Source organism: Crinia signifera, chromosome 2, assembly GCF_055691185.1.
Source record: "Crinia signifera chromosome 2, ASM5569118v1, whole genome shotgun sequence".
Classification (NCBI taxonomy): domain Eukaryota; kingdom Metazoa; phylum Chordata; class Amphibia; order Anura; family Myobatrachidae; genus Crinia; species Crinia signifera.
The window spans coordinates 202975032-202991821 of NC_139218.1; the positions used below are offsets into that span (position 1 = coordinate 202975032).

Consider the following 16790-nt stretch of genomic DNA (forward strand, 5'->3'; position numbering starts at 1 on the left):
GACCTTATGACCAGTCGACCTTCCTCATGTCGACCTTTATGCAAATTTGACCTTAAGTCATGTCGACCTTGGCCCATGTCGACCTTAAGTCAGGTCGACCTTCCTGCCAGTCGACCTAGTGGGGTAGACCTAATGACTGTAGTCCTAAGTTCATTCTAATAGATGACCGCATCCCATTCAGACATTATATTGCGCAACAACGCGGTAAGCGAAGTCACGCCTATAAGGCAACCGCATCCATTCAGACAGCCTAACACACAAAAGGGAGTGGCGTGGTAATGCACGTACGCTACCGTGTGCGGATGGAACTCACAAAGTTTGCACGGTCTTCCTGCGTGTGGACGGCCAGACAGCCGACCAAACTCCTTGTTTAACAAGGCCCAGCAGGATTCCACACGGAACTCATGCTCAAACCCATTAACCAATTACCCAAAGTGTATGTTGGTTATTGCATAAGATTAACTAATTGGCTTCCTCAATTGCCAAACAAAATACTGATATGTAAATCCATGAGAAGACATACAGTATGTGTGTAATGTGATGAGAGCATCACGGTTGTATTTGCATTGAAGTATGTGAGTTGACACATGTCATCTTTTTGTAATTGTGTGTAGTATTGGGCTAACATGCCTAAAGAACTTGTGTTTTAAGGTTTCAGTAAGCGATTATGCTCATAATAGCATTCATGAATAGTGGTTCATTTCTATGTTAAAGCAGTGAAATATACAAGCGATAGGAAGGCACGCAGAGTAGTGTAAAAGGTTAAACTTCCAAAGTATGCTTCCTGTGTTGTTGCCATGTAGGTAGTTAATTGATAAATGAGAGAAACATCTATGCTGCCAGGGTGTGTATAGCGTGCAGCTGAATGTTTTTAGCCATTGTGCATTATGATTGCCAGGGCGAATGCGGGCCCAATCATGCGGCTGGTGATCGGCTGGTGATTGGCTGGTCAACAAAGTTTGAGACTTGCTTTTTTCTTAAGAGTGTTTCTCATGTGAGCAGCTCCGACCGCTCGGAGACTCATGCGAGGCGTATGCCCACCACTTATTGCCACCACCCACATGCACACCCTGGTTAATGCCCAGTTTTGATGCCACGCCCAGTGATATGCTCACATTACGCCCACTTTGTCCGACCATGCATGGCAGAGTTAATTTGTTCACTGTACAAGGATGTGGATGACCGCACATGCACATAGCATACAGTACGCATGCGCAGTGGGCTAAAAAATGCGCTCCATCCGAACTCTTATCCATCCGACTCAATCAGAATAAGGGCCTTTATGATGTACTGCTAATTTTCATGTTTAAATGATCATTTTTAATGTTTAAATATAGAAGCCCCAACTACATAAGCTGCAGTAAAAGAGTATTGTGTGTGTTGTACTTCAAGAAGTAGTAAGGGATTTTGAACAGATTCTACTGTATGAAGGGAATTCAATTGGTTTATCACCACTCATTCTGCTGTCTATAGTGATGGGAAATTGCAGAGCAATATTGAATTGCTTGTTTTAATCGTACTGATCGCTCTAAGTATACATAGTGATATACTTAATCACACATAGTAATTAAACCTGACCAAACTAACAGGCCTGGCAGGAAAAGTTCAGATTGAGCGCTTACATGGGTCCCTTTTTGCTCACTTCAATTCACCATCCCAGGATGGGAGCTGAAATGCAGGCACCAGTAGCTGATCGCTCTCCACTGGAGCTCCAAATTAATAACTCTGTTAAGGGCCCCATACATCAGCAATTAATTGTGACAATTTTCAGATATGGAGATGATTGCCACAATTAATTTTAGATGTGTGGGCTCCCCCTTTAGGCAATCCCAATCAAAATCGCCAATCGATTGCTTAATCAGGTTTTTAAACATGCTTAATAATCTGGTATTATCTGCAGATCTTTTTTTATATGTGTGGGCATTCCCAATTCATCTTCTTCATCTATTAACATTATGAACAGCTGAAATGACAATCGATTGGGCAATTTCCAGATATGAAGATGCAATCTTTAGATGGAAAAATCTGCCGATCACTGATATAAATCTGTAATGTGTGGGCAAAGTCAGATAGATTGTAAAATCCATTTATCTGGCCAAAAAAGCCCTGTAGCTGGAAATCCATAAATTGTGATTGCTGATGTATGGGGCCCATTTTTAGTTCTCCTTTGCTGGCTGCTAGCATGCTGTCATTTGAATTCCTCACTATGAGCCTTTGAATAGAGTTCTGATATCAGATACATATATTGCCTTGTAAATAACAGGACTGATCATTGATAGATTGTTCTTAAAAAAATATAAAATATATTTTTTTATTACACAGCTGCCATGCTATATGGCACACCTGATGGTGGTATACCCTACAACTGTGATGTCTCCACTTTACAGTCATATGATAACCTCTAAGAGGAATACAAGATAACTAAAATGCTTGATGCATGTATTATGCCTCGTCAGGGTAGATTGTAATACACCTGCACAGGGTAGAATTAGCTAAATAAAATAAATAAAGCATTACATTTACATGGTCAGGGTACAATGATCTATAAAGAAACTTTAAAGCCGCAATCGTACTGTACATAGATTTTCCTTTTTCTTTAACAAATGTCTGCTATACATGTACACTATAACAGCAGACGGTACTCTATAACAGCACACATGTTACTCTATAACAGCACACAAGTTACTCTATAACAGCAGACATGTTACTCTATAACAGCGGACATGTTACTCTATAATAGCACACATGTTACTCTATAACAGCAGACATATACTCTATAACAGCAGACATGTTACTCTATAACAGCGGACATGTTACTCTATAATAGCACACATGTTACTCTATAACAGCAGACATGTTACTCTATAACAGCAGACATGTTACTCTATAACAGCACACATGTTACTCTATAACAGCACACATGTTACTCTATAACAGCACACATGTTACTCTATAACAGCAAACATGTTACTCTATAACAGCAGACATGTATTCTATAACAGCAGACATGTTACTCTATAACAGCAGACATGTTACTCTATAACAGCAAACATGTTACTCTATAACAGCAGACATGTACTCTATAACAGCAGACATGTTACTCTATAACAGCAGACATGTACTCTTTAACAGCGGACATGTTACTCTATAACAGCAGACATGTACTCTATAACAGCAGACATGTTACTCTATAACATCAGACATGTACTCTATAAAAGCAGACATGTTACTCTTTAAAAGCAGACATGTTACTCTATAACAGCAGACATGTTACTCTATAACAGCAGACATGTACTCTTTAACAGCAGACATGTTACTCTATAACATCAGACATGTACTCTATAAAAGCAGACATGTTACTCTTTAAAAGCAGACATGTTACTCTATAACAGCAGACATGTTACTCTATAACAGCAGACACGTTACTCTATAACATCAGACATGTTACTCTATTACAGCAGACATGTTACTCTATAACAGCAGACATGTTACTCTATAACAGCAGACATGTACTCTATAAAAGCAGACATGTTACTCTATAACATCAGACATGTTACTCTATAACAGCAGACATGTTACTCTATAACAGCAGACATGTTACTCTATTACAGCAGACATGTTACTCTATAACAGCAGACATGTTACTCTATAACAGCAGACATGTACTCTATAAAAGCAGACATGTTACTCTATAACATCAGACATGTTACTCTATAACAGCAGACATGTTACTCTATAACAGCAGACATGTTACTCTATTACAGCAGACATGTACTCTATAAAAGCAGACATGTTACTCTATAACATCAGACATGTTACTCTATAACAGCAGACATGTTACTCTATAACAGCAGACATAGATTAACATGTCTGCATTTATAGAGTATATGTCTGCTGTTATAGAGTAACATGTCTGCTGTTATAGAGTAACATGTCTGCTGTTATAGAGTAACATGTCTGATGTTATAGAGTAACATGTCTGCTTTTATACAGTACATGTCTGCTGTTATAGAGTAACATGTCTGCTGTTATAGAGTAACATGTCTGCTGTAATAGAGTAACATGTCTGATGTTATAGAGTAACGTGTCTGCTGTTATAGAGTAACATGTCTGCTGTTATAGAGTAACATGTCTGCTTTTAAAGAGTAACATGTCTGCTTTTATAGAGTACATGTCTGATGTTATAGAGTAACATGTCTGCTGTTAAAGAGTACATGTCTGCTGTTATAGAGTAACATGTCTGCTGTTATAGAGTAACATGTCTGCTTTTAAAGAGTAACATGTCTGCTTTTATAGAGTACATGTCTGATGTTATAGATTAACATGTCTGCTTTTATAGAGTATATAACAGCAGACATGTTACTCTATAAAAGCAGACATGTTGCTCTATAACAGCAGACATGTAACTCTATAAAAGCAGACATGTTACTCTATAACAGCAGACTTGTTACTCTATAACAGCAGACATGTACTCTTTAACAGCAGACATGTTACAATGTATTTTACAATCTGTAAAAAACAGGAAATCATTTGAGAGTCACATAGATATTTGGGCATAGGAAAGTCCATTGATAATTTATGTCAACCAACACATAGTTTGCTTTTAATAAGTGTAGGATAACTCAAATGTATCTACCAGTAAATATAGTACAAAGAACACTCTAGTTTTATGCTTGCTTTAGTTTACTTGGAAAAATTAGTCTTATTCCGTATAACATGTAATATGTATGACTTTGAGGAATGATAGTTGTGTTTCTCCTTGGCTGTGTTGTTGTGGCTGCATTGATCATCCTTTCAAGTGGAGTACACAGTCTAGGGAAGTTTGTTTTACATTCCTTCTACTCTCAAAATAAAGCAGTATTGCTATTACAGTCAAAGCATGTGTTAACCATAGCCACTATTGAGACTGTTTAAAGCCATTGCAGCATATATGAAAAAGAAGGCAGAACTACTATTGTGTATATATATATATATATATATATATATATATATATATACACTAGTAAGCCCGCTTGAAGCAAAAGCTAGTCTGCTACCTTCTGTGTTTGTGCATGCATGAGAAAGAGATGTAGTTTTACTCTCTGCTAGCAGATGGCGGTGTTTCGGAGACTCACAGACACTATACATATATATAGATGATATACATAATAGGGGTTTTTGGACCGGAATACTGTTGTTGATGAGAGTAAATGTTGCCTTCCAAACTACCCAGCCAGACATCTGTGAAATACAAGCAAGTGGCTGCTCACCACTCTCCTACCTCGATCCTCTTTGCATAGAGTCCTCCAATAAACAAACAGCTGCAATCCAAGGGTGTTTTCCTGTAAATTCTTGTCAAGCTAAAAGCATACCGATGTTTCAGGGCTTGCATGACCCACTCACCTTGACATAAATGGGCATCAGTGCCCCGAAATACAGCATGTTTTTTGTTTTTTTCAGAAGAAGCAAACAGATGTTTTGCGAAACGCGTAAAATGGATCTATGTCATTTGATATATGTCATTTGGTCTAATAAATATATTACAATGTGGACACAATAAGAGACTTATGATGGCCTGTCATTTATCTTCATTTATCTTAATAGCCTGATAGAACTTTGTATAGTTGTTACATTTGCATCCTTAAGAAATAATTCAATGTAATACTGTCCAACTGTGAGAGGCTTCTGGACACTTCTCTAATTCTCAAAGTGGCCTCGAATCACACCTTCCTAATTTCAATCAAATTTTTCAATATATTAGTTCTTAGTAAAGAAATTGTTTCCAATGCACGCTCACTTTTATTTTGTAATGCAAAAAAAAAAAAAAATATCAATAATAAAGACTTTAAATGTCCCTGTCAATGTACCGCTCAATAATGATTAAACTAGACATTTGTATCTTAGAGCATGTAAAGCCTTGCAGGCCTCTTTTTTTGGCTTGTGCATATTTTATTTTATAACGAAAGCCCGGAAGGAGTATTTCAGTTCTTTAAACAAGTCAGGACAGTTTAAGGTTGTAAATGTAGTCACAAAGAAGATCTGCAATTTATCTTTCTATCTAACAATAAAATAGGAGCTGGGTGAAATATTACTGTAGAGGTTTGTAAATAGCCCATGTCTCATTTTTCTCTCAGAAGTTGTTCGCTGAACCTCTTACAATGACTGTCACGGTGGAGATGGGAACAGACAGCAGAATGTAATGTGCTGCGGAGTTTATAAAGAAATAAAGCAAGAGAGAGAGAATGTAATAGCTTGATTTACATTCTAGGCAAACAAAGACAGCCAGTTCTCCAGGGTATTGTACAAGACCATAAATATATATCAAAATACAGCATGACCCTTTGAGCAAGGTCCACCCATTACCTCATGTAAGTGTACACTGTATGATCTCACCCACTGCTGTCCAGAGCTGTCTATCTGTTACTATCTAATAATCTCCGTTCTATTGTATCTGTGATGCTGTAAATTTCTGCACATATATTTAGTGTAATGAAAAAATAAATGAAACAGCATTTTTAAACAATAAAATAACTCTCATGGTAGCAATGGAAGGTATATTATTAGCTAATAATGTTACTGCTTTTTTCTATCTATCTATCTATCTATCTATCTATCTATCTATATATATATATATATATATATATATATATATATATATATATATATATGGCTAACTACTTCTCAACTCTATTCGGTGAAGTACCACCAGTGATCAGTTGAGGCCACCATACTGACAAAATTACTGCATTGTGTGTTAATCTTGTCATATTAGAAAGTGAAAGCAATTTTTGCAGGGAAAATGATCTGTTTCAAATTTTCTTAATTTGTGGGGAGAGGGAGCTGTGAAGACAGAAGCTGTTATTTTGTTAGGCTTTTAACTAGTAATATATAAATTGCTAATTAATCTTACACTTATTTGTTTGGAAAATAATGTAGCTAAAATAAATATATAATAGCGCTAAAGCATACATAGGGTGGTATTCAATGTCAGGGGCAATGTCAGGGGCTCGCTTTGCTCGACTTGAGCTTGGCGGTCGGGATTCAATGTCCCGGCCGCCGAGCGGCGAGAAAGTGGCGTGGCCTTGAGTTGTTTTCAGAAGACATTATATTATTGTGTATCAGGCTTGGACAATTTTTTTTTTTTTTAAGTTAGACTCTGCTAATTATGTAACTAGCTTTGGGGTATATGTACTAAAACTTGAAGAGAGATAAAGGAGTCTATTTTCTAAGCCTTGGTGAGAGAAAAAGTGGACAGAGATGAAGGGTCCAATTCAGACCAGAATTCACAGCCCTGCTGATTATTGGACAAATGTGCATGTGCACAGTACACTGTGCACATGCATAAGACAACGGTGTGGAGGCAGACACTGATGGTTAGCCATCGCTGGCTGTTCATTGGGTGAATGACACCCAATAAGTACCTCAGGAAACACAGACAATCCCCGGCCTTTAAGACAGATGTCTACTGATGTCATAAGTGGCCTCCTCCCCACAGCCATTGCAGTGCCAAGTAAGTCCTGGCTTTCAGAAGGGGAAGGGGGGGGGGCAGCTCAATACAAGAATAGGAATGGAGCAAGTTCCCTGCTTTGGAGTCTGTCAACTTCCTAAAGGTGCCCATACACGTTACAATTATTCTATACAATATTGCATCTCATTGCGATGAGATGAGATCTAGTACAAAAAGTATGTGCTGCACATACTTTTTGTACTAGATCTCATCTCATCGTAAAACTGAGATGCGATGAGTTGCGATATTGTATACAATAATTGTAACGTGTATGGGCACCTTGAGTTCTGTCGACTTCCTGAGCTGTGTGAACGCATTCAATGGTGAGGTGATTGAAAATGGTTTTCCACTCATGTGCATGGCTGTGAATAAATTTGCAGCAGTGCACATTAGTGAGAATTTGTGTGTGCGGGGCAGCGTTTACCTGATCGCTGGGTTGCAAATCTTCGGAGCCCAAAACATTTGTTTGAATTGGACCCAATGTACCAACCAAATATCTCCTGTCATTTTTCAAATCAGTCTGTAACATGACAGTTATGAGCTCATTGGCTGGTTCGATATTGCCGCCCACGCTTTCTCTCGCCAAGGCTTAGTAAATACACCCAAAGAACCAGTCAAGAAGATCCTGTAATTTTTCAAAATAGTCTGTAATATGAGGAGCTGATTGGATGGTACTTTAACTCTGTCCACTTTATCCCTCTGCAAGGCTTAGCACATAGACCCTATGTGCGAACCTTGAAAACTATTTTAAAGGTGTGATGAGATGAACAAGGAATGCAATGTTACTGAGATAAGATTGTACCTAATAGTGATCAGCATGCACTGTTTATAAATATTACATCATGTTCTCACTGTACCAGTAACATCCCATGCTAGGTGAACCCAGACATTTTACCAGCCTTTGTCACCACTAATTTTAACAGCTACTGGCAAATCTCAATACACCTGTTGTGTCTTTAAACTGAAGATTTTAAGAACCTGTAGCAGTTTTGACACCCTTATCTTCACTTTCTCATATCAACCTGTACCAACAGAGGTGTAACTCTGGAAGGCAATGGAGTCATCTGCCACCAGGCTCTTGCTCTCTAGGGGGCACCTCTCCTGCCCCACAAGTTGAATTAGTTAATTGAAAGCAGTGATATCGCTTCTGTGGCTGACTCTCCACCTCCTAGCATCATTTTTGCAAGTGTCACACCCTGTATTAGAACCCATGACTTGCCTTACTGGAGACAGACACCTTACTGATTAAGCTATTGGCACAAATATTTATCTTGCCTCCGGGCACCTGGGACGAACTTACACCACTGTATACCAACATATGCACATTCCGCTATCCCCCAGTCTGAATTTATGTACCAGAATATCTCTTCCTAAATTGTTATGCATAAACTTTCTACGATCTGGCAACCTATTGATCACTGTGTTATACAAGCTGACGTATACAAGTGAAAAGGTGAATATGAAGCTGACAGGGGACAACAGATCAATAATACGGTATGAATCTTGATATATAAATCATACACCGCTGACTACACTTCAGAATTATTCCATTGATGCCTGATATTATATCACAGAGCATAGCACAAGAGTGACATTCTATGCAAAAGTTTAACAATATTGCTGAGATCTGAATAAACAAAGACAAGGAAACCTGCTAATTGCAAACAAAAGAGCTTTATGATAGAGCAAAATATGGCATATAGTGTAGGAAACCAAAGGAAAGGCTAGCAGAATTGGGAGGATTAATGCTATAGAGGCATCCACTTTATCTCCAATTAACTACTGTGTTACTGGAAACATTTCTGAGACAAATACAATATCTTCTAAAAAAATCTCAGTAACATATGGATGCACTGCTGTTATGATGGGATGCACTTGATTAACAAAATGATTCAACTATAAATGTGATACTGTACTTTTATTAGTGCCTTGATAACACACCAAGGCCCTTATTCTGATCTCGGCGGTACGGCCCGCGTGCGGCCGTACCGCCGATGTTTTCACTCTGCACATGCGCAGAGGTCACTCTGCGCATGTGCAGGGGAAATCGCCGCACAAAAAATGTATACGCCGCAAAGGGGGCGTATAGGGGCGTGAGGGGCTTAATAGCCTCATTACCCTATGCATACGCCCAGCGTTTCATGGGCGTTCCCATGCAAACGCGGGGCGTATGCATGGTAATGAGGCTATGACGCCAGTGATGGGGGCGGAAAGCTGACATCGCCGGATGTCAGCTCTCCGCCCCCATACAAGCTTTCACACGGACGATTGTCCGTGTGGTCTAAGCTTACGGGAGCTGGTGGAGCGTGCGGCCCTGCCTTCGATGGTCGCCGACCATCGAATGCAGGGGGCAGCTCCCACCATGGTGGAGGCGTACGCCCCACCATTTTCATGCGGATCGCCAGCCGTCCGCGTACGGACGGCCGTGGCGATCCGTATTGTAGGCGGGGATTGGTTTGTGCGGCCGGAGCAACGTATGCGGCTCCGGCCGCACAGATCAGAATAAGGGCCCAGGTGCCATAACTCGACATAGGTGTGCGCACATTGAGTGTTAGGGGTGCACAGGCACCCCCTAATGCTTTGCACACCCTTATGAACACCTCCCTGCTGCTAGTAATACCAGCAATACCTTTTACCAAAGACTTTTTCTTTTTAGAACTGTATTTCGTTAAAACAATGAATCAATGTGTATCTTGCATTGTTACTTGTACTAGACCATTATCATACTACATACCTGCTCATCCATATATGTTTGTGACTTTATTTGCATGTACGGTTACACAGAGTAATTAGAAGATTAACACGGAAATAGGTAGGAGATTATGGTGTGTAAGACACACCCAATGGGCGGTGTTAGATACACCAATAGGTGGTTCTAGATCACACCCCTTTGATGGTGCACCCCCTAATAAAATGTGCTGCGCACACCTATGTAACTCGACAAGCACTTGTCTGTATTGTTGATGCCCTGGTTCATATTCTGATGTAGCTCCTGCAATATTCTTGTGTCTCCACCAACTTGTAATTAACAAACTCAACAGGGTTTTACCACATTAGATGCTATTTATTCCAATCTTTCAGTGTCCGGTATTAAATTTCCTTATCCTGCCGAAACCAATCATGGTTGTGAGGAGTTTCAAGTGTTTGTGGTAACTTAACTAGCTTCCATAAATATATTATCAATGACAAGGTAGAAGTTGTGCTTTACAGTATTTCTCTTTTCTACTATTATCTACTGTAATTACCATCGTTGTCTACAGTCAGGGCCACACTGAGCTAAATGAGGCCAGGGTGGTGGGGGGAGTGACCAAATCTCAAAGGCATGGCCACACCCCCCAAAAAAAATACTGTGCACTTCAAGGCACAGCACTCTGCAAAGCCAAATGACATGGATCTCCGCTGGGCCTCAACAACAAGCCTGGCCCCAAGTAATCATTACTCTCTCCTATTGCAGAGCTCCTGACTGTTGCTCTGCACAAAGTATATGTCACCATCAACAGAGCATTTCATTAACTATCTATGAACAACAAGATTAACATGATATATCTGTACTACCCTGTAATAATCAAAACCACCTAAATACTTTGCTTTGCTCATGTTCCATCTGACTTTTACAACACCATATTCTGTCAGTACTTCATTTTGTAATTTAAACATACGGGGCTGATGCAAATTTGGAAGTAAATCTGTGTTCATTGCTCATGCACAGAAATAATGTGTGCATTTGATCCATGAGTAGAGATCTACGCTTCTGGATATGTTGGGGTTTATTTACTAAGATGGACGATCTTTTGAAGATGGAATGTTGCGATGGGAAACCAATTACAATATATATATTATCTTTTAGAAGGTGCTAAATAAATAAATATATTCTGATTGGCTGCTATGGGCAAAATGTCATCTTCCATAGAACTCCCAAGACAGTACATAAACCCTGCTATATCTGGTTTACAACTAAGTCATCATCTTCAACAGTGCAGACTAGCAACTTCTCTTCCCAAGCTGCAGAAGATATGCCTCTAACTAGGTGTATTTTCATTTACAGCCAACAAATAATGTATCTTTAAGGAATAACCATAAAAGAAAATTGACATTGACACATTAAACCAAAGCGGAGGAACGAGTATCTGACAGATTGTAAATGGTAAATAAAGTGCTGGCAACACTAGAAACGTACACCTGACATTCAGTACTTATAGTATGTGTCTCTCCCAGAGGTTGCTATAATGAACAGACGGGGTATTTGAAACCCTGTCACCATCTCCCAGACATAATCTGCTTCATACTGCAACAACATTTTTCATTATCAACCCTACATCCCTATTTTGCAGTATAATCTGAAATGTCTACAGCATAACACATAAACAAAGCAACACAAATGACTTTTACATACAGTAATAATATGTACCCCACATTGCAGTGTCATCACGGCTATCATGGGCAGCCAAGGAAGAATATAACACTTCATTGGTATAATAATTCTACGTGGATAATATGGCTTAACGTAAGGCACAGAACACAGAGTACAGTACATTCACAAAGCCACTGAAATATATATCTAAGATAGATATAGATAGTATACTGTGTATATATCTAATATTTTATAACATAGATACAATATAGAGATATATCAGAAGTGAAAAATGTTTATGGTCAACTGTAAGCATTAGATATATTCACACAAGAGGGAGCTGTTTATTCAAATCATGAAAATCACAGCTAAGCACTGGGTCAGATGCATTGGCAAGAGCATCAGAGGTATAACAATGGGAAATTGCCTTTTACAGTCACAATGTGCAATATGAACAAGTGATTGTTCTATAGCTAGAACACAGTATATGTATGCAACATCTCTCAGCACATGTAGACCAATATAAAAGAATGAATGTGATTTCAGGTAGCTGAGCAAGAGTGACATCATTGTCTTATGAAGAGAAACATGATTAGTTGACTCTCGTCAGTAATCTTAGTTTTATATACCATTATTTTACAGAAGATGCAATTTTTTTCTTTGTGTGCAATATATGAGCATAATTGAGTGCCAATAAAGTAAACTTGGCATTGTAACAGCTGCAGCATAATAAGCAATGTGGGAAGTGTAAAGGTGCATACACACAGAAAGATTTGAAGCAAGATGTAGGCGTTCCCGATCGATCGGAAGTACCAATCGTTCCAATCGTTCCATGTATCGTTCACGATGCTTGTACTTGCCGATCCTTAAGATTGGTCTATGATCTTTCATGCATGCAGGGAGATCACAGATCAATCTTTTGTGAAGTGTTTCAAATCGTTTTGTGTGTACGCACGATTACCGATCGGTAATGATATGGGATCATTTCCAACATCGTTCTGTGTGTATGCACCTTAACAAAGTAAGTAGAGTTCAAATCTACAGTATATACTGTAGTAAAGGTGTACAGCATAAAGAGCAAGGTACAAAATATTGAATATTAAACTAGTAGTTGAACTTTTTTATTGTTTGTAATGAAGAAGAGTTACATTACAGCAATATAGAAAATAAGTAATGATATTATTACTTGTGTAAGGTTTAGGTGTATGTATTATTACAAAATTTCCTTATTATGACTATAATAAATTCTTTACTAGGCATCATGAATGTATTTTCCCATACTGGGGTCTGTTTTAAGCAATACACATGAGTACATTTTTCCAGATTGTGCCATTTACTGTAGCGTAAGATAACTTATTATAAAGCAAAATTCTTTATATAACCATGTGTGGTTATAGATATATATGATAAATAAATGTTTTTTTTCTTAATACAGTACATTTTATCTTCTGTATAACCTGTTTAAAAATATCATTAATATTAAGTTAGCTATTCCAAACCAATATCTCTGTATTTTCCAAAACCCGTCCTTTCCTTATTAATATGTATAAATTGCACATCTTACTTTCTGACTGCAAGGCTCAACACTGCTTGTTACATCCACTACCTCCAATCTCTGATTCCATCTATACAAGTCTTTTATACCAAGCTCAGAAATACCTCTGCTTTGAACCGCAGATATCTACAACACTTATAGCTAAATTGTTCTCTCTCTTCTTTCTGTAACTTAGGCTTCTCTTCTCAGTATTCCTCATATACTGTTATGTCTGGACAGAAATTCACTTTTTAAAAGAATAGTGTCTAATTGCTTACTGTACCTACATAGCACTGCATATCTATATGTATCCCTGTGTGTCATTGAACTTCATTACAAGCACTCAGGACAAAATGTACATAAACTATCTATATTATATATTATAATTTATAATCAATTATATATCATTTAAATGTGTGAACACAAACTCAATTGTGATGATACTTCAGCTAAAGATTACAATTTGAAAACATGACTCGGTGCTTTAGAAGTTGTGTGAACATATTGAATTAGTCCCTTTGAACACACCAACAATGTGCTTGTGTCAATTTGTTTCTTTCCTTGTGTATGTACAGGATAGATAGATAGATAGATAGATAGATAGATAGATAGATAGATAGATAGATAGATAGATAGATAGATAGATCTACAAATGTACAATAAAGCTTCTCCAAACCATTATATTACACAATGCCATTCACATGAATTCCACACCGGCTGGTTCATCTAATGTCACAGTATAGTTCAACAAATCAACAAAACTCACAGCTTCAGTAACATTAATTTCATATCAATGTCACCCCTCAGCATCTATCTATCTATCTATCTATCTATCTATCTATCTATCTATCTATATGCGCACGCACACTAGATTTATAGTGAGCATACAGCTCCCAAAAAAGTTTAATGAACAACTGCTGAAATTTTACTACAAATCAGCACATTCCATTGTGTGTTTTACTGAGCAGGATTTTGAGGATGTTCTCTCCTGCAACTGTTTGCCACAGGGATGCTGCATGTGCTGCCTTTTGTCACCAGGAAGTAATTATACCATCTTGTGCCAATAGTCAAGGGCTAGATACAGTAAATAGCTGTCATTGTTGAGATATACAGTTCCCCTGCTGTCTTGCTCTGTTTAGATACTAAGTAAGAGTCCAGTCAATTAAAAATCATTCATGCACCATTGAGCAATGTTTTTCCATACTGCTGTGAAACTCAGCTCTAGGTTCCTTAATATCTTGCATAAAAAAATACCTATTGTTTCACAACTCCTCCATTACCATCCTCTTTACATTAAGATATGTACAGATAGTCTCTACCTGAATCAGTACGCCTCACTACAGGTACAATTAACCTTTGCAGCACCACAGCCATCAACATAGACTGCCCAACACTAAAAGGAAAGGTCAACTGCAAGCATCGCTGGACAGGCATAAACATGCCTACCCTCTTTAGGATAGCAATAAAAAAGTAATTGATTAAAAACATTAAGAAGTATGAATTGCTTTATATACTGTGTTTAAGGACATTAATGCAGTATGCATAATATTAGTGTTCAGTACAAATGCAAACTGTGAAAACATTCTAAGGATAATATTAGTAATCAGACGGCACATGTAATGTGACTCATTGGCTGTATGAATGGCACCATGTAATTAAGTGAAACTAGTGACATTAATATCATTCGAATAACACTGCAGAGTAAATGGCATTCATGTTACATTGCATGAAACCCAGTGCTTTCACAAATAAAATGATATTAACAGAAGCAATCAATGAACATTGTCAATTACACCATGAATACTATGTTGATTTTATTATACTGTATGTTAATTCAAAATGGCAAAAAGAATAATAAGGGTTAGTATGAATGACAGAATATACATATGCAGTATATAATGCTCGTGTCTGCTATCAAATAGATAATCAATAGTTAGTTAGTGAATGCCTGAAACTTATTATTGTATGGTTTATATACATATATATGCCAAGGTATTATTGCATACACCTTAGGCTAATAAATTTAGTAGTTATCTTAGTAGACTGTATAGCAATATCTATCATCTATCTTGGTATGTATCTTGTCCATGTATAAAGAAGTAAAGTCACATACAGTAGACACATCTAGCACTCCATGCGCTCTGACTACAATGTGTGTGTTATCCAGGGTACAGGTATAGTGCTGTACAGTATCACGCGTATTCCACATTCTCATTCATTCCCCTGGCAGCTGAGCTTGGCATTACGTACCTTGCTCTGCAGAGAGGTGCCGGGGCAGAGTGAGACAGAGCAGGCAGGTGAGGGTGCTCCACAGCCCCATGCTGTGTGTGCTGTACTGATGCCCAGAGATGCCGCTGCTGCTGCTGGTGCTGATGCTGCTGATGCTGCTGCTTGTAGCTCCCAGTTCGGACTCAGGCTGCTCCATAATAGGAATATGGGGGCGGGGCGGAGCGGAGCGCAGGGCACAGGCCAATGAGAGCGGGGCAGGGGAGGGCGCCCACACGTGTTGGGGATGTATGAGGACTGGAGGCTGGTGTCGGGTGAGCGGAGATTTGTGCACATTACAGAGAACTAGGTGCTGGGCGCTGTGTGAGATGAGCGGATTCTCAGAGGATTGTACTGTATCACTGCTGCTGCATTGTGTGACGCTGCTGCCTGTGACAGTATTGTGAGGGGGGATCTCTGCCTGTCTGGAGTGATGTGCTGCATGATTTCTGTCTATAAAGATTGATCCACAGATGATGGGATAGGGTGTGCGCAGTAGTGTGAGCTATATAAAACTGTGCAGAGAAGATAAATGGGGGTTTGCCTCACAATACCTCAGTGGAGTTTACTGTGGCAGAGAATAAAAAGAGTTGTATACATGCTACTGTATATTGCAGAGGTACAGTACGTGCTAAACACACACCAGGGTGGTGCAGACTTGCTACAGGGTGGTTTTGGTGTTATTATCACAAGGTTCCCTTCTGTATTGTCTGTAGAACAGAACAGATGCCATTTCCCATTACAAGTATGTATCTGCTTAAAATAATGTAAGTTTGAAGGGGTTTCAGCTTTTTTAAAATGTGAAAAGGGCGTGAAAACCCAATTCTTTATATTATTATAGAAAAAAGTATGGATAATGAAAGAAAACAACTGACACAATGGGACAGATGTATTAAGCCTGGAGAAGAGATAACGTGGAGATAAAGTACCAGCCAATGAACTGTGTTAGAAAATGACAGCTGGGAGTTGATTGGCTGGTGCTTTATCTCCTTTCACTTTTTCTCCACTCTATCTCCAGTTTATCTCTTCTCCAGGCCTAATACATCTGCCCCAGTATATCAAGCTTCATTTTACTTCATAAGAGCACACTTGAAACTGCCAAAAGAATAGCATTAATGTTATAAGGAGGACTGCCCTTTGGAATGGGATTATTC

General features: G+C 38.6%; 1 protein-coding gene across 1 annotated transcript in view; it reads right to left on the minus strand.

Annotated features, from left to right (window-relative positions):
- EPHA10 (EPH receptor A10) overlaps window positions 1-15981 on the minus strand; it is a 545244-nt gene extending 529263 nt beyond the window's left edge. The window contains exon 1 of the mRNA XM_083173569.1: window positions 15622-15981. Within this exon, the coding sequence (XP_083029695.1) occupies window positions 15622-15796 (175 nt within the window). The 5' untranslated portion in view covers window positions 15797-15981. The remainder of the gene's footprint in view (window positions 1-15621) is intronic.
- Window positions 15982-16790: the final 809 nt, after the last annotated feature.